The 20,500-nt window shown below is 31.2% G+C and overlaps 2 protein-coding genes across 2 annotated transcripts; both read left to right on the top strand.

Annotated features, from left to right (window-relative positions):
- The first annotated feature begins 498 nt into the window (after nt 1-498).
- Nucleotides 499-1,510, top strand: LOC107897344 (uncharacterized). Its single transcript, XM_016822780.2, has one exon. It carries the CDS (start codon nt 604-606, stop codon nt 1,258-1,260), a length of 657 nt encoding a protein of 218 aa, XP_016678269.2. The 5' UTR covers nt 499-603; the 3' UTR covers nt 1,261-1,510.
- Nucleotides 1,511-19,011: 17,501 nt separating this feature from the next.
- Nucleotides 19,012-19,791, top strand: LOC121222011 (uncharacterized). Its single transcript, XM_041101893.1, has 3 exons — nt 19,012-19,036; nt 19,221-19,465; nt 19,547-19,791. Exons 1-3 carry the CDS (start codon nt 19,012-19,014, stop codon nt 19,772-19,774), a joined length of 498 nt encoding a protein of 165 aa, XP_040957827.1. The 3' UTR covers nt 19,775-19,791.
- The last annotated feature ends 709 nt before the right edge of the window (nt 19,792-20,500 follow it).

Raw genomic sequence — 20,500 nt, 5'->3', positions numbered from 1 at the left:
TAACAAAATTTCTTTTTCTTTTTCTTTCAAGATTTGAGTAAAAAAGAAAATTCTTCATGCTTGGATCTTCCATAATCAGCTCTCCATCTCTAATGTCCTTCAATTGAAAAAAGAAGTGTGGATTTTTCTCAAAATTTTTGGCAACCCAAGTTTAGTGATAAATATGAAAAATTATAATTAATTTTATTTAAATTTAAATTGTTTATTTAAAAATATTTTAATTTTAATATATTAAGGATGCATAAAATTCATTCACCCATAGTGCATGAAATATAATATAATATTTTTATATTTAGAAAAATCCACCTATAATAAAATTAAATTAAAAAACCGTGCAACGTTACTAAAGAATTAAAAAAAACTTAAAAGCATTAAAATAATTATAGTCCAATTTTTTTAAAGTACAAAAAAGGAGATAAAAAAAAAACACCTTTTATTAATTTCGTTTCACTTCCGTTTCTCTTCTTTCTTTTCATACGCTATATATATCCCTCCACTTCGTCTCTCCCTTTAACCCCAAACAAACACTCATTTCTTCTCTCTCTCTCTCCCTCAAAGGTCACCCAAAAGAAAATTACTAGAAGCAAATTAAAAGGCAAAAAAATGGAGCAAAATTTGCCAGTGATCACCAAAAGAGTGTGGAGCATTGTGAGGGCACTTCTTTTCATGATGAGAAAAGGGATTTTCTCAAAGAAAAAGTTCATGGTTGATCTCAACATGGTGCTTAAACGTGGCAAAATCGCCGGCGCCAAAGCCATTGGCAACCTCATGTTCCACCATCACCACCGCCAAGTCTCACCCAAGTGTTCCATGGATGTGTCCACGGCGGCGGTGGCCAAAGCAGCAGTCCAAGAGTACGAGTTCAGTTGCAGCAACACCCCCAACTACTCCTTCCCTTTCAACCTCGCCGCCAAGAAGAAGAACGGCGGCATTCACAACTACTACCACCACTTCTTCGGGTGCGCCCATGCTCCTCCTACCCACGAAGACGACATGGTGACCATGAACGCCGTGAAGGTTGTCTTGGAGATGCTTAACAACAACGACAACACCATGATGGAAGCTACTGTTGCTGCATCCCCTATGTTACCAGGGTTCGGACAAACCCCATTGGCCAGGCAACTTAGGATAACCGACTCCCCATTTCCGTTAAGGGATGTTGATGAAGACAACGGCTACGTAGACAAAGCTGCGGAGGATTTCATTAACAGGTTTTACAAGGATTTAAGGCAGCAAGATAAGAGACTGTCCGAGTTGTAAATTGGAACTCTTTTGCTCTCTCCATGGTTTTAATCTCCTTGCTTCAGACTTCATATATATATGGTTAATTACTTTTGGGGGTTTTTAGTTTTGTTACTGCTATCAAAGAACATCATAAAAATAAAACAGTGAAATAATGGAATGTGCAGGTTTTTTTTTTCTTGTAAGTTTGATACAATGTTAAAGACCTGTTTATGTTCATGTTGTAATATGAATGAGAAGCACTGTGCCCATACGCACTTTATTCAAATCTTCTATTCTTCTTACCATTAGTCTTTTTCTTACATCTGAAGCAGATCATATAAGTTAATGTTGTGTTTTGTGTTATAATAAATTGCAACGGCTAATTTGGTATTGGAAAAGAAAAATGAAAGGCTTTTAGAGCCTGATGGATCCACTCCCACTCCCACTTTCATTTTTATGTTATCATCCCACTAAGTTAAAAGCTAACTTAGAACTGGACCCCAACTTTTTTCCTTTTTTTTTTTTTTTATAGTTTTCCCTTTTTAGTATTTTATTTTCAAATATTTTTTTAAAAAAAAGGAAGATTGTGAGGAAACTACACAATCGTGGTTTAGCATGGTTAACTTTAGGAATTGAATGTACAGTAAGGCCAATTATTGAAATACAAATGGTGGTAGTTGACAATAAAGTTATCACACACCAAAAGTAATGGGCACACCAATATATATATGTATATATGGAGGCAAAAACAGGCAAGATTTTAAGTTGAAAAAGTAGGTTCATCCACCTTTAATTTCGATTAATTTATTAATTAAATTATAATCCACCCAGCCAGCAACCTCGTCTATCAAATCCATTTCCTTTTCTATTTTTTACTAAATTGCAACTAAATCTTATTATATCACGTAAATTATTATTTTATCGGCCAATATAGAGAAAGTAAAATCGCATCAACGTATAGATTGCTATACTTTTGATAAAATTATAAATGTTGATCGTGCATGTTCTATTTTATTAACTTTCTATGTATTTAATACAACACTTATTTTTATTTAAGGTCGAATGAAAAATCCGTTTAAGCATTTAAATTTACATTCTTTTTGTTGTTATAATAATGGGGATGTTAATTGAATTATGATTAGTCTTTTAAAAATACGTTTATATATCTTTTATGAATATGTGTTGAGTATAAATTTTAAATATAAATATTACCGGTTTTATTTGGATAGCTTTAAAATTTATGATTAATTTGTAGCCCTTTTAGATTTTTAGAAATCAAACCAAATATTGAATTCTACCCTTTTACATTAATTTAAATATTAAATAATTTTTTGCATTATAAAATAGTTGAATTTAAATAGTTATAAAATTATAATTTGTGAATTAAATTAATAAAATTGTTGAAATTGGTTTTAGATTATAAAAGTAAAAAAAAAGAGTTTAATTATTGAATTTTTTTTAAAGAAATAGTAGAAAGGGTTTGAGAGATGATATACTTGTTGGGTTTGATGCTATGAAACTCCGCAGATTGGGTATATATCTAAAGTGAGAGACCTTTTGATTTGTGAACAATGGCATTTGCTTCTTTTTCTTCTTTCTTTTCCTCTAAGCTAAATCAAAATGGGGGGTTGCATTATTGTTATCAAATATATTTCACACAAATGATTAAATCGTGGACCACTATATGAATGGCTCCAAGCCTAATCCTAATCAACTCCCATCTGAAAATGAAAATGTATTATTTCTACATTACTACTTTTTTTTATGTATGTTAAGATAATTCTTTCTATGCAAGAAATAGTTTAAATAACTTTTAAAAAAAAATAGTTTTCATGAAAATTTGAAGGATATTATTTAATATATTGATTGTGGAAGTTTTTAACTCTGCATTATTTGTTTTAGTGTTTTTTAAATATTAATTAAAGAGATATGATGATTTCTTAACTTTAAAATATTACATTATTAATGTTTCAAGTATTATCTAAATTTTGATTAAATTTTTTAAATGGGTTAAAAATTATAACTCAAAATTTCAATAATTTATTTAAAATATAAATCTTTCAGTACCTTTCGAAAATTAATATTTTATTCAACGAAGCCTTGGATTGTTGAATCTTTAGTCTCATGGATTTCATCCCAAAAAAAATCGTTCTTTCATTTATTATACTTTGAATCGGCTTGATTCTTTCTATAAATAGCAACATGACAATACAGTACAAATTGAAATTTTGAATTATGAGGTGTGGTACTTTGTTATTACTTACGGGCAAGATCTTTGATGTTGGTAAGTAAGGTGGGCAACATCTAATTCCAAACTTTCTTTGTCTTTTTGCTTCTTTTAATTATTATTATTATTATCTGACTTTATTTTGCAAGAAAATATAATGAGAAATTGGAAATTGATGGCTGCATTATGAATGTTTTGTTAAAGGCCAAAAGTTTTAGGTAAGATGTTAGGTGAAATATCATGCAGAAGTACTGAAATTTGTGTCGTTTTTCCAACTTACCATTGTTTTTTCTCGTTTTGTTTTGTTTTTGCTTCACTTGTAGTTTTAATTATAACTTATTTATTATTAACATGCTTTACTTCTCCTAAACAACTTAGGAAGTCTTATGCCTCGCCACATGTACACCTACGTCCTTATAACCATTAGTGTGGTATGCTTACTGATCTTTCATACCGATCATGCATACACAATATCATGCCTCATCCAACCAAAGACACTGTCAATACGAGAACCACAACAAAGGTTAGTACATTTAATGGACAAGGGAACCTATGCATCCGGCATGCAAGACCGACTTTTCATCTTCAGAGCTCACAAGTCCTCTCCTTCAACTCTACCAACACAGTTATGAAACCTCGCTGATATTAATTAAAATAAATAAATTTTAAAAATGAATTTATGAATATTTTAAAAATTATTTAAAATTAAAATATACTTGTCATGTTTAAGTTGACAAATTTTGACCAAAAAAATTCCTAGGTTATTCTTGCTGATAATTTGGATAACAGTCAGTCCATCTTTGATATCCAAACTATACATAGCAACATATCTTAGAAATTGGTTTGGATCTGGATCAAAATAATCAAGCTTCCCAAGTTTGGTGGGTCAAGTCAAATCGGGCAAAACTTGAAAATATATCCTGAAATTTCAAGACTTATCCTAACCTCATTTAAGATATTCTTTACGCTTATTGTTTTGATTGTTTCGAGGGAAGATTGATTGTAATTGATATAATATGTTGGCAAGTCTCAATTCCTTATAATTTGAGAAGACTTGTATAAGTAATATACTGAACTGAAAGTACTTATTCTTGTTCACTGAGGAATGCTTATTTTGAGTGCATTGAGAGGATAATTAAGTGTGTGACTTGGTTTAAGTCTTAAACTTAGAGGGGAAAAGCTTAGAGGGGAATTGTCTAGATCTTAAGTACAAAAGTGGGGAGTCTAATCTGGTGAAAGTTAGAGCTTGAAATCACTTGTTGTATGATGTGCTAAGACGGTGGATATTTTCTCTATGCAAAGCCTCGTAGATATAAAGAAACCAAATTGCACAAACATATTGTGTGTTCATCGTTTTTTTTAATTGCATATTTAAAAATATTTTTTAATAAAATATATGAAGATGCACTACTTTTAAATTCAAGGTATATAATTTTATACAAAACATATTAAATCATTATACACATTAAGATATATAGAATAATTTTATTTATATTTTCAAATGTAAATATTTAATTTTTAAATTAAATTTATGTAACAAATCCACTTTTAACTTTTTCAACTTATATTTATGAATTATTTTTATCTTTTAAGGTATTATGTATGTGTACTTATATAGTGATTTAATTTTCATCTTTTAATTCCTTAATCATATTATATGTATATTTTATAAAAATATATAAATATTATTATAAAATAATTTAATATATTTTAATTAATAAATATAATTAACTCATGCATCCTACATATATATACACATATGCAGGTGTATTTGAATTAAAAAGAATGATAAGTTACAGTCTGGTATTACTGATAATAATAAGACCTAATGATTCAAGTAAAGAGAGTAGAGGATTGATTTTAACATTTTCTAATTTGTGAAAAATTCTGAATCAAACCCTTTAAAAATATGTGAATGGTTGATTGATTCAAAATTTTAGAATTATACATTAATTTTGGTTTAATGTGTAATTTTATATATAATTTTTAATTTTGTGTAAGTATATACATAAAATTTAATTTTAATTCAATTTTCACATATCACTAACACTATTATCTACGTAGCATTCTTTTCCATGAAATCATGTGAAAAATGATGATGTGATATTTTATTAAAGTAAAAACAAATGATTAAATTTATAATATTGCCACCTAAGTAAAAAAATTATTTTGTTTTTAATTTAATAAAAAGATATGTAATCTTTTTCTACATGATTTAATAGAAAATAGCATCACAAAGATAACAATGTTAATGATATGTGAAATTTGAATCAAAATTAAAGTTTGATGTATATAATTGTAAAAAATTAAACTTTATGTACAAGATTGTACATTGGATCAAAGTTCATGTATGGTTTTGGTATTTATCCCAATTTATTAAGGTTAAAATATGACATAGGTCATTGTACTCTTCAAAAATTAGGAATTTAGTCCCTTTACTTTTTAGATTTCAAAATTCAAGTCCGATTGTTAACAGTGTTTTTTTTTGTTAATTTGGTTGCTGTGACATTTTGAAATAAAACTAATACTCACTTGTAGCAATGTAACTAAAAAAATTACATTATAATGAACCTGAGTTTAACAAAATAATTTTAACAGTGTTAATAGTTGGATCTAAATTTTGAAATCTGAAAAGTAAAAGGACTAAATTTCTAAAAATAAAAGTATAAGGACTAAAGTCCCAATTTGTAAATAGTACAAGGACTTATTACATATTTTAAACTTTTATTAATTACCAATTTACCATAAGATTAGATAATCTTCTTTTGTAGATATTTGTTTGTACTCAATAAATTAAATGGTTAAAGTATTAAAAGAATTTATGAATTATTTTATTTTTTAATATTGTTATATCTATCCCTCACAAGTGAGCGAATGAGCACACCTTGCTTTCCTATAATCTTGTTGGTCAACACATTTGATTAAGTGGTTGCAATTGTGGAGTATACACAAATCCCCTCCGAAGTAGTAGCAATAGTAGGGGCGTATGGGGGAAAACCCTTTGAAAACATTCATTGTGTTAGTTTTCTGTAATTTTTACCTTGGCGGCAACGACATCTTACTAGGCTCATTTAATGAAGAATGGCTCTTGCTCCAACATGTAGCACTCAACGAGACAAGAGCCACTCCTTACGTGGCGAGACAAGAGCCACTCCTTACGTGTAGCACTCAGCGAGACAAGAGCCACTCCTTACAGGCTAGGATGTAGATAGGTCATGGAGTTGGTTAGAGATAGATTATTACTAATGGTTTTTGATAAGTGTCAAAAGTAATATATTTTAGTCTTATTTTTAGTGCATTTTTGGATGATTATGTGACATTAATTGTGAATCATATACTCCTAATCCTTTACATTCATGTTTTAATGCTTTATAGGACACTTAGGAGCAATAGGAGTGAAAAATGGTGGAAATTAGAACATTGGAGCAATTTAGAAACTGAACAAATGCAGTAGAGTTTCACACGGTCGTGTTTCGAGGGCGTGTCGATTTCGAGACCATGTGTGCTAACAGATAGAAGTCATGATTTTTAAGTTTTTTGACACTTTAAGAAGGTATAAATAAGGAAACAAAAGAGAATAAGAAGATGTCAAGAGATAGGACAAAAATTACCCAACGAACACCATTGAAGTTGATTTCCAAGAGATAAGCAAATGTCAAGAGATAGCAAAAAAATTACCCAACGAACACCATTGAAGTTGATTTCCAAGGGAGTTATCATTGATTTCTTTTTTTTAGTGGTTATATTGTATTTTTGGTGTTTGTTTTTGCCATTATGAATTAATTCTTTTAATACCTACGGGAGATGAACCTTAAGATGGATTCTATTGTTTGATTTCTATTTTTATGCAATAAAATCTTAGTCTTTCAAAGCCCAATTAGGGATGTTAATACAAAACCCAAAACCATCCTCGCCCCACGACCCGTAAGACTAAAACCATCCCCGCCCTACCACCCACGTGGGTCCCCATGCCTACCCTAGAAACCACGATGAGTATAATTTTTTCCCCATCCCCACCCCACCACCTGGGAAACCTGTACCCATCCCAACCCAATTGGGTGTGAAGTGGGGTGGGATCCCGTGAAACCCGCCCCACTGATGTCCCTAAGCCCAACTTTTCAATTTCCTTCACAACCCGCTCATATAGCCTTTCCCTAGACCTAGGACTCAGGCTTGCATAATTATCATAACTCATAGTCGACCTCAAATAATGTACACGAGAAAAACTCGCACTGAAATCTTACTTATGATACCGATTACTCTGTGTGCCTTGTCTCATGTCCTCGCATCATCAACAATAAAAATGTAATGTTGCACATCAAAACCTTTGAAAAATATATTTGACTACATTCTACTACTATCAACCCTTTTGGTGACTTCAACTGGCCCCAAATAACTTGTACCATCTTCTTGAGCCCTTCAATACACTCATTTTTGTTCAAGGTAGAGAGCATATAGCACAAAAAATTTAGTTGGTTCTTCAATTTAACCTATCAGAGCTCTCCCCATCATCTCATCTTGATTGGGATAATTCAACTACGTAATAGTGTGTTCCCAAATAAGTTACCTATGAAACTAGTAAAAGAGTGTCATGTATCACATCACTCAATAATGGTCCCCTCTCACATTAGGTATACCAGCAGTAGTGCACATCTTGCCTTAAACCATGCTCCAATCAAATTAACATTTATTTTAAAAATTTCAAATATTTTCAAACTTTCAAGCCTTTAAAATGCCCTCCAAACTTTTCTAAGCCCAAATACCTAGACTCTTTAAAGAAGTGTACTTTGCAGCAACAAGTGCCTTGTAACAGTACAAGTCACCTCACTACATTCGAAGAAAGCCTCTCCACCTGAAATGATAGGTCAGTTAATAACCTCTCCATCGCTATGGGGTAACTGTTATACCTATACCTCATGATCCTACCTTGCTTTCTTATAACCTCACGGGATTACCTTATGAGCTGAGACAATTGCGCGTCCAATATCTCGAAAGCTTGAACCATTGGAGACATATGTGTGGATGTTTTCCATTCACACATCACATATATTTATTCCCTAGACATAACAACCTATACATTAAGACCTGCCTGTGACAACCTACAACAACAAGGCATTAGTATACTGATTAGCTTGTTGGGAGTTCAAAACCAATACGTAGGTGATGTGGTACGTTAGGAACTATCGGAGAGATTCACGTTAAAGGATTTCGGGCACCAAGAAAAGGGTGCAAGACACCTTCTTCTTTGACTAACCTTTCAAGTCTCTCATCTCCTCTTCTCTCCTAGCGTTCACATTCCGGTCATCCTAACCCACTTATCACTACACCAGAATAGGCTTTTAGCGGCACTTTTTGTGACGTTTGGAACAAAAGCGCCACAAAAAATCGAGCATTAGCGGCGATTTAGCCAAAGCGCCGCTAAAGGTAGAGCATCAGCGGCGATTTTCCGGAAGCGCCGCTAAAAATAGGAATTAGCGGCGTTTTATATAAAGCGCCACAAAAAACCTAAGAACAACGACGTCGTTTTTGCAATTTTTTAAACCTTTAGCGGCGTTTTTATCTAAGCACCGCTAATGCTCGGGTCTTTAGCGGCGTTTTTATCTGAACGCCGCTAATGCTCTAGCCTTTGGCGGCGTTTTTATATAAGCGCCGCTAATGCTCGGATCTTTAGCGGCATTTTTAACTGAGCGCCACTAATTCTCTTGTCTTCAGCGGCGTTTGTAGCTAAGCGCCGCTAATGTATTTACCTTTAGCGGCATTTTTGCCGAAGCGCCGCTAATAGTAACAAAAATCTTATAAGTTGAAATAATTAATATTTTGTTCTATTTATTATATAGTGGTACAATTTACATTTAAATTATAATTAACAAATAATATTGATTAATATAAAAAGTTTTTATTAAAGAGAAGTCGTATATATATAACAGCTAACTATTTATTACTAATTTTCAATTGCAGTTGATTTAAACTACTTTACGAGAGAAAATATATTAAATTATGAATAAAATAAAATAAAATAAAACTTAAATTGTTGTATTGTAAAGAATAAATTAAAAATAGAATTAACTTTTCATAAGAGAGTAATAAATTTTGGTAGTATTGTTCGACTAAATAAATCAAAGGAATTAATATAATACACCAATTTATACAAAATATATATATATTTTAACAATTAATTATTGACTATATTTTATGATTATATATATTAAAGATTTAGGGAATTTTTTTTATGGACGGTATTTTAAGGAGTACGGGGTATAGATTTAAGGTTTGGGATTTAAGGTTAATTTAGGGGTTATAAGTTTAGGGGTTTGAGATTTAGGGTTTCAACGGTCATGTTAGGGTTTAATTTAGATTTGTTTTTGATTATTTTTTATGGTAAATATATACGTTCTTATATATTTGTAAAATAGATCCAGAATAAATTTAATATATTGAATATTATAATAGGTAGATCATGATCACTTTATGCATGTCGATTGATAATTTATAATTTGAGACTTTTTAAATGATACAATTAATTATCTTGTATATTTAAAAACATTTAACCCAAATATTTAACGGCCATTTGATATTTTTGATATATATGGATATATATAGTTATTAATTATTTAATTTGTATATATAGGACCAAAATAATCTTGGTATAAATAAATAAACAAATAAATAAGTAGGTAATTATGTATTTGTTAAATAAATAGGTAATTAATTATTTAAATGTAAGACACAAAAAAAGAGAAATTTAGCGGCGTTTCTATATAAAAACGCCGCAAAAGGTAGCCTTTACCGGCGTTTTAGTCAAAAACGCCAGAAATATTGCAATTTACGACGTCGTTACGTGTTAGGGAATCAGTTTCTATTGTGGCGTTTTATAGGTAAGCGCCGCTAATATTCTTGAAACTCTATCAGAATGGCGTCGTTTCAGTTGAATGATGTACTCTATTACTGGCGTTTTTCGGGAAAACGCCGCAAATATGTCTACAATTTTGTGAAAATGTCACCGTTTGTTTGTGTAATTGAAAATTTAATGTTTAGGGGTTAGGGGGATTTAGGGGTTAAGGGTTATGTTTTAGGGGTTAGGGGATTTAGGGGTAAAGGGTTAAGGGGTTATGGATTTGGGGTTTAGGGTTTCAACGGTTATGTTAGAGTTTAAGTTTAGATTAATTAGTTTTATTAATTTTTATATTAAATATGTTCTTATATATTTCTAAAATATATAATAATAAATTTAATATATTGAAATTATGAGTATATAGTTTAAATTTATTTATTTATCAATAAAATTAAATATTATAAATTTCAAACTTTATACAAAAAATAAATATTATAAAGATAATATTACAAAAAGTTTTTACTATTAATTATTGTTTAATCAATTATAACTATTTTATGATTATTAAAGATTTAGGGATTATTTTGGATGGCCGTGCTATTTTAAGGATTAGGGGGTATGGATTTAAGGTTTGGGGTATAAGGATTAGGGGTTTAGGGGTTGCGAGTTATGGGCTAAGGGTTAGTGGTTTAAAATTTAGGGTTTAGGGTTTCAAGGGTCGGATAAGGGTTTTAGGTTAGTTTAGATTAATTTCTTTAAATAATATTTTAAAAAATCAATTTAAAGTACCAATTGATATATTTAAATATTATTTTAAATAGAATTAAGTTTAATAAGTTAAAAAATAGTTTGATATATTTTATATTGATGGATATATTTAGGACCAAATACATAAGAAATGAAATAAAAAAACAAAAAATGACAAAAAAGTCTAAAATTTACAAAACGGCGCCATTTTCGAATAGTTAAACTTTTAGTGGCGTTTTAGGGGTTAAACGCCGCAACTGTGGGAAGCAGTAGTGGCGTTTGTTCAAGACATGCCGCAAAAGTTGCTTTAAAATTTGAGTAAACGACGCCGTCTGTCTACACGATTTTTAACTTATAAAAAGTTTAGAATTAATTACTTGAAACGTCACCTTTGGCTTGTTGTACGTTAAGTAGTAGTGGAGTTTTGGTGATAGCGCCGGAAATTTTGGAATCAATAGCGGCGTGTTTTCAGTAAACACCGCAAAAGGGTATTAAAACAATGTTTAAACGGCGCCGTTTCTGTATTCGAATTTTAACCTAGCACTTTCTCTATATTAATTCAACGGCGCCGTTTCTGTTAATTTCTAGTGGCGTTTTCGCGGGAAACGCCGCAAAAGTGACTTAAAATATTAGCTAAACGACGGTGTTTAGCTTAAGCAAATTATTTTTTAGTGGCGTTTTTTTATAGAAAATGCCAGAAATATGCATTAAAGCTTTATTAAAGGGCGCCATTTCAGATTATAACTTCAATTTTTAGTGGCGTTTTTTGGAAACGCCGCAAATATACAAGCAATAGTGGCGTTTTCCTAAGAAACGCCGGAATGGTGTCTTAAAATTTTGGCAAAACGACGCCGTTTCTGTTCATCGTGTTTTAACTTATCATTTTCTCTATAAGGCAGAACACAAACAGAAACAGAAGCAGAGAGGACAAAACGAAAGCGATAGAAACAAAAGAGAAAATACAAAGGAAAAAAGGGAGAGGAGAACTCATAAATCATCAGAAACGATGCAACAGTTGAGTCAATCTTGACAGGATACTATCAAAGTTGCGGAATTTGTGGTTAAAAGGTAAGCTTTTTTTCTTTTAAAACACTGTATCTTGATTTAGGGTTTGGATTCAGTGGAATTTGGGAATTTGGGGTTTAGAGTCCAAGTTCAATCACCAAGCTTTGGCCAATTTGTTTGGGAATTCGGGGAATTTGGGAATTTTTGCGTGTCTAGGGTTTGGGAAGAAGTACCGATCCTGTGCTTTCTTTCTAGTTTGTTATTCTCATTGTTGAAGAGTTAAAAATAACAGTTGTTCTTATGTTCAAGTTTTGTTCCCCAGAATTAACACTGCATTTGGCCAACTGTTAAAGAATGGAGAACTCAAAATTGTGGATTAGCCATTTGTTACTGCCTTATTGATCAGCTCGTATTTAGGTAAGTTTCCTGATATTATTTTAATCAAAATGTCCTTACTTTTATTCCTTCTGATTTCAGAGTTGAATTTATTTAGTTATTACTAAAAAGGGGTAAACAACTGAACTAAAATTGTTGCATCGTTTACTCTTCGACAATCTCTAATTTTAGTTGACTTCACTGTGAATTTCCTCAAATAAGCATCACAGTTTTGTGCAACGGCTTGGAAATTTTTGTGCATTTTAAAATGTCTGCGAGAAAAACTTATTGGGTGGGGCTGGACAAAGCCTAATTTATTCATATATTGTTGAGGCTTTGGAGTAATTTAGTATAAAACTGCATCTACAGGTAAATGCTTTAGCTGCTCTTCCTTCTTTATATATTTTTAAATTTTTCTCCATGTTGCAGTAAAAATTGTTGAAAGTAATTTTCTTATAACGTAATCGATTTTCCAGCACTCTGTAGTTGGTAAACAATGTTAAACTATGTTACACGATTTTTACTGCTCTGTTCCTACATGTCTGTTCTGCTTTGTTCCTACACCGAGTTCCTACATGTCTGTTCTACTTTGTTCAATGAGTTTGTTAGTTCTCTGTTGTTTGTTTCTTACACACGAGATTTGGATATTGTATATACATTGTAAAAATGGGCTGCCCGATTTAACAGAATATTAAATACATGACTTACTAAAATTAGCTTTTACTATTTTATTTAATTATAAATATATTATTAATTTATTTAACGTAAGGCAGAAAAATAAATATATTTTCAATTATCTAATAAATATATTTTTATCTTTCACCAAGTTTCCACATTACGCAAAACATCTTTCAGAGGTTCTGTTTTTCGTTTGTTAAATATCTTTAGAAAAATGGTTAGCTAGGGCCTAGAAAACAACATTAAAGTTATTAAAACTAATATGTTTTTCAATTTATGTCTCGGGTTGGGTTAATTAGTTTTAGACTAAATAATTAAAATTTCAAGCTTTTGTATTCTTTGTATATTTGATGTTCAATCTCCAAATTTTTATTTTTAATAATTTAGTCTCTTTATTTTTAGAATTTAAAATTAGAGTTCATTTGTTAACACTATTAATATTTTTCTATTAAATTTGTTGTTGTGACATTATAAGAGTTTAACACATTTTAATGGACCTGAATTTAACAAAGAACTTTAATGATTAAAAAATTTTAAAATTCTCATAACCATTTTAATTAAAATAAGATATTTCATTTAACTAATAGCATTATAAATATTGAGATACCAAATTATGTTAAAAATTAAAATATAAATATAAAATCTCAAATTTAAGAATAGTATAAGGACCAAAATTACAATTTGGCTAATTTTATATATCAAGACATTATAAAACTAAAAGAACTATAGTAAGAATAAGAGAGAAGAGGAGACACAAAAGTGAAAGGATAATTCTACTTTTTCTTAGCTTCAATAAGCTTGTACATATCATTTAATTAATTAATATACATAGATTACATAACTTACATTAATATTATACATAAATTACATAATGAATTAATATTATACATAACTTACATTAATATTATACATAAATTACATAACTTAATTAATTAATTAGTATTATACATAAATTACATAACTTAATTAATTAATATTATACATAACTTACATTAATATTATACATAAATTACATAACTTAATGAATTAATATTATACATAACTTACATTAATATTATACATAAATTACATAACTTAATTAATTTAATCAGTATTATACATAAATTACATAACTTAGTTAATTAATATTATACATAACTTACATAACTTAATTAATTAATATTATACATAACTTACATTAATATTATACATAAATTACATAACTTAATTAATTAATTAATATTATACATAAATTACATAACTTAATGAATTAATATTATACATAAATTACATAACTTAATTAATTAATTAGTATTATACATAAATTACATAACTTAATTAATTAATATTATACATAACTTACATTAATATTATACATAAATTACATAACTTAATTAATTAATTAATATTATACATAACTTACATAACTTACAACTTACATAACTTACATTTTTTTAATTATTCATAAATTACATAACTTACATTAATATTATACATAAACTACATAACTTAATTAATATACATAAATTACATAACTTACATTAATATTATACATAAATTACATAACTTAGTTAATTAATATTATACATAACTTACATAACTTACAACTTACATAACTTACATTTTTTTTAATTATTCATAAATTACATAACTTACATTAATATTATACATAAATTACATAACTTAGTTAATTAATATTATACATAACTTACAACTTACATAACTTACATTTTTTTAATTATTCATAAATTACATAACTTACATTAATATTATACATAAATTACATAACTTACATTAATATTATACATAAATTACATAACTTAGTTAATTAATATTATACATAACTTACAACTTACATAACTTACATTTTTTTAATTATTCGTAAATTACATAACTTACTTAATTTTCATAATAAATAACTTACATAACTTACATAATACATAACGTATATGACTTACATAACTTACATAGCATAATTTTCATAATACACAACTTACATAATTTTCATAATAAATAACTTACATAATACATAACTTACATAGCTTAATTATACTTATTCCTAAATCCTAAACCGTGCAATTTATTGTCAAGATTAGGCTTCAAGAAACTAACAATGGACCGGTCTTGGATGAATTTGTCAAGGGTAAGCGACGGTTGTCGAAATGGAGTACAAACTTTTCTAAATTTTGCATTTCAATATGCAAGCCAAGAGAACATGATTCTTTACCCGTGTAAGAAGTGTGTCAACATAAACTGGCATTATCGTGAAGTTGTATACGAGCATCTAATTGTTGATGGGTTTGTTCGTGGTTATAAACAATGGTTTTTTCATGGAGAATGCCCGCCTAGTACTTCCTCTTCAAGGATGGATGTATCTTATGATAGCACTGCTTACCATCAGTCTGTTAGAGGGGATGACATGGAAGGGATGTTGCGGGAAGCATTTAATATTCACAGTCATGGTTTACAGTCGTTCCCACCCGACTTTGTCCCATCTGATGATTGTAATCTCGGTGGAAATGCTTTTACCGAACCCAGAAGAAGTGTACATCATGAAGAGTCGAATGGAGAAGCGGCAAAGTTCTACGCGCTACTTAATGAAATGAACGAAGAACTATATGAGGGATTGAAATTTTCAAAAATGTCTTTCTGCATTCGTCTTTTCCAGTTAAAATGTTTGGGAGGGTGGACCGGGAACTCATTGACAATGCTGTTAGAGTTTTTGAGAGAAATGTTTCCGTTTGCAAAAATCCCTCAGTCATACAAAGATATGAAGAAAATGATAAAAGACTTAGGTCTTGGGTACAACAAAATCCATAGTTGCCCGAATGATTGTATGTTGTATTGGGGCGATCGGAGAAACCAACAGTGCTGTCATGTATGCGGTGAATCCCATTGGATAAATAGAAACACAGAAGATAGGAACGATGATGAAAATGATGCACAGCCAAGAAAGAAGCCGGTCAAGATTTTGCAGTATTTTTCGCTGATACCAAGGCTTCAAAGGCTTTTCATGTCGTCGAAGACAGCGGAGTCAATGACGTGGCACCATGAAGGACGAACCGATGATGGATTATTAAGGCATCCGGTCGATTCTTTAACTTGGAAATCATTTGACAATAAATTTCCAAGCTTTGCAAGCGATCCCAGGAGTGTGAGGCTTGGCCTAGCATCTGATGGATTTAATCCTTACAAGATCATGAGTACTGCATACAGTACTTGGCCAGTAGTGCTTGTTCCTTACAATCTGCCTCCGTGGATTTGCATGAAGCAATCTTCCCTTATCTTATCTATGATTATCCCTGGAGAGAAAGGGTCCGGGAATGATATCGACATTTATTTACAGCCACTTATTGAAGAGTTAAAACAATTATGGGCAGGTGTCGAGACATACGATGTGCTGAGAAAGGAGAACTTTAATTTACGTGCAGTTTTGATGTGGACCATTAATGACTTCCCCGCTTATGCCAATTTATCCGGTTGGAGTACCAAGGGTCGTTATGCGTGCCCTTGTTGTGCTGCACAAACATGTTCGCAATGGTTATACAATGGGAAGAAGTTCTCTTACATGGGGCATCGTGGGTGGTTACCGAAAAATCATAGATTTAGATTTCAGAGTTCGGCATTTGACGGTCTGAAGAGTTCAGAGAAGCTCCTTTGCAAACAAGTGGATCTGAAATCTTGTTAATGTTGGAAGATATGAATTTCAGTTATGGGAAGATGAATCAACCGCCAAACACTCAAAGAAATAGAAGATCAAATGATGAAGCTGATGATAACTCCGATGAAGAGGATGATCCTAATGAGGCGGACTTGTGGAAAAAAAGAAGTATTTTTTTGAGTTGCCTTATTGGGAGCACCACCTTTTACGACACAATCTTGATGTTATGCATATTGAGAAAAATGTCTGTGAGAATATTGTCTGTACAATTTTGAATGTAGACGGAAAATCAAAAGACAATCTTCAGAGTCGACTTGATTTAGTTCAGATGGGAATTCGACCTGATCTTCATCCGAATCCACTTTCGAATGGTAAATATCGGTTGTCGCCTTCTATTTTCTCAATGTCGAAGACAGAGAAAGAAGTGTTCTGCATGGTGTTCAAGGATATAAAGGTTCCAGATGCGTATGCATCAAATATATCTCGATGTGTTAGTGTTAAAGATCGAAGACTATATTTGCTAAAATCACATGACTATCACATCTTGATGCAAGATTTACTGCCAGTTGCTCTACGATATTGTATTTCGAAGAAGGTGACGTCTTGTATAATTGAACTATCCAATATAATGAAAGCCATTTATGGCAAAGTTTTGGATGTTCAAGAACTTTAGAAGGTACAGGATCGAGTCGCTTTAACTTTATGCAACATGGAGAAAATCTTCCCACCTTCCTTCTTCACTATTATGGTTCACTTGATAATCTATCTCCCGCATGAAGCAATTCTTGGTGGACCCGTTTTCTATCGATGGATGTATCCCATAGAAAGGTGTTAATTACAATTTTTAAAATTTTCCTTCATTCACCTATATGCCTTTAGTTACAACTTTTGATAATGTTGTATATCGTGTTTAGGTTCCTATCCAAGTTAAAGTATTATTGCCGCAACAAGCGTTATCCAGAAGGATCGATTGCTGAAGGCTACTTGGCAGAGGAATGTATGACCTTCTGTTCAAGATATTTGGAAGATGTTGAAATAAGGTTGAACAGACCAAATAGAAATGCTGGACTCACGGATCATAACTTTGCCGATAATTATTTGTTCCAAAGTTTTGGAGAACCAATCGGTAAAGTTAAAATTGCAGAATTAGATGATTTATCATGGGTACAGGCACATCGATATGTTCTGTTTCACCACGAATCAATGGAACCTTTACGCAAGTAAGTTCTAGAAATTTGATAAATATTCATCATTTAAAAAGTGTTTATAGTCTAACAAACTGAACATATTTTTAACATAGTGAGTACAAACAAATATTGAGATCTCGTTCGCGCTCCCGAAGAACATAACATCGAGATATCAATAAGTTGTTTACAGAATCTTTTCATGAATGGTTAAGCCAAACGGTATGTAATTGGAGCTTTCACCGACAAATAATAATATTTACTCAAAACATTTTTAATTACTCAGTTTACTTTCCATTCAATAGGTTTGGAGTGGGAAGAATGTCACCGACGAAGTTAAATGGCTTTCCCAAGGTCCAAATCGGGTGGTTAAAAGATGTAGTGCGTTCCTCATAAACGGATTCAGATTTCATACAAAATATCGCGAGAGATTGAGGAGAACGCAAAATTGTAGAATAGTTGTTAATTCCTCAATTACAAGTTATGCTAGTGCTAGGGACAATAATCCTGTGGAGGGAAATGTGGAATATTTTGGACTTCTTACCGACATAATTGAGTTGGATTACTACGACAAATGGAAAGTTGTCTTATTTCGAGGTGATTGGGCCGATGTTAATACTGCACGTGGAATCAAGCAAGATCAATTTGGTTTCACAATGGTAAACTTCGCTCGATTGATTCACACAGGACAACAATTGATTGATAAACCGTATGTATTTTCTTCTCAAGTCAAACAAGTTTTTTACTCAAAAGATCCAACTGATGAGGGTTGGTACGTTGTACTCCGTAACATCCCCAGAGACTTGTTTGACATGGGCAGTGGAAGTAGAGATGACATTGATGACAGAACATAAACTTTGCCATTTCCAGAACAGAACTTAAACGAAAACATCCCTAGTACTAGTACACAATTTCAATGGGTCCGCCAGGATACGGATGAAGATATTTGCGAATTATAATGTAGTAAGCTTTTACGATTATCTAATTATATTTACGAATGATGATATTTCAACTATTTTATATGTGATATTATTGTTATAATCGTATACTATGTTTTCAACTAGTTTATTTGTATTGCAGATAAAATGCCTAGAAAAAAATGCGATCGCACTGCATTGTTCAAGGTACTCCAAACTCAGCAGAAACAAACAGCACTGAACAACAGACTGCTATTGGATCTTCGAATGTTCCGGTTACACCTGAGGAACCTATAGAAGTTCAAAGTAATTTAACATTTAATTTACATGTGTGTTGACTTCTTGTTTATTTTTTTTAAATTTCGTATATTACAATACTTTTATTTTTCAGATGAAACTGGTGGGACGCAGAGAGTTTGCGGACGTACGGTACTGAGCGATTTATATGAGCTAGATCTAGTCGAGCGTGTCCAAGTATCCAGTAATAGCTTTGGTCAGCCTGTTGGATCAGAAGCTCGCCTTTTAGTAGGATACATGGGCATTCTAGCACGGAATGCAAATATGTTGCCAATTAACTTCGAGTCATGGCATAAAGTGCCCGAGAGTAACAAGAACCAAGCTCTCGATAACATTAAGGTAACAAAACGTGTATGTCATTTATAATACTTGGGTTTAAGTTTCATTTACATTTACTTTCTTAAGTTGTGTTTTTTGTAGGCGAGATTTGCTCTAGATGTCTCCGATGCTTATGTAAAGAAGGCATTGGGAAAAAGATGGAGAGACCATAAGAGCACTTTAAAGAAAGACTATTTTAAGACAAAAACAACACTCGACGAGAGATTACAAAATGTCCCGCTGGGAATACTGAGGTACCAGTGGGAAGAGGTCGTTAGATTTTGGACTTCGAAGAAAGGAGAGGTATGTGTAACTTATAAAATTTTGTAATTATTTTAGTGTATAGTATTTCCTAATTAACGTACTAATAATTTCATAATGTAGGATCGTGAACGAGTTGGAAAAAATAGTAGGCAGCAACAAAAATTCACTCACACAGCTGGGTCGAAAAGTTTTGCGTGTGTAGCTCATGCAGAGGTATTTTGAATTTTTTAATATTGGCAGATATTTATTACTTTCTATCAATTAATATTTTTACTATTGTATTGTAGGAACTGTCGTCCGGTCAAAAAGTTGGACGCCTTCAACTTTTTGACATTACACATAGGAAGAAAGATGGAAACCCTATGACTCCTGAAGCTGCAGAAATTATGGTACGTTTGCTTAATACAATTTCACTTGTTTTAATTATTTATAGTGTTTATTTTCTAATGATTTATTTCATTTATTGTAATGCAAATATTTTTAAGTTATGTTGCATTACAATAAATGAAATAAATCATTAGAAAATAAACACTATAAATATTTGCGTGTGTAGCTCATGCAGAGGTATTTTGAATTTTTTAATATTGGCAGATATTTATTACTTTCTATCAATTAATATTTTTACTATTGTATTGTAGGAACTGTCGTCCGGTCAAAAAGTTGGACGCCTTCAACTTTTTGACATTACACATAGGAAGAAAGATGGAAACCCTATGACTCCTGAAGCTGCAGAAATTATGGCACGTTTGCTTAATACAATTTCACTTGTTTTAATTATTTATAGTGTTTATT

The sequence above is a fragment of the Gossypium hirsutum genome, chromosome D10, assembly GCF_007990345.1.
Source record: "Gossypium hirsutum isolate 1008001.06 chromosome D10, Gossypium_hirsutum_v2.1, whole genome shotgun sequence".
NCBI classification, from domain to species: Eukaryota; Viridiplantae; Streptophyta; class Magnoliopsida; order Malvales; family Malvaceae; genus Gossypium; species Gossypium hirsutum.
The sequence above is the reverse complement of the archived record's forward strand: the minus strand, read 5'-3'. Positions and strand labels throughout refer to the sequence as shown.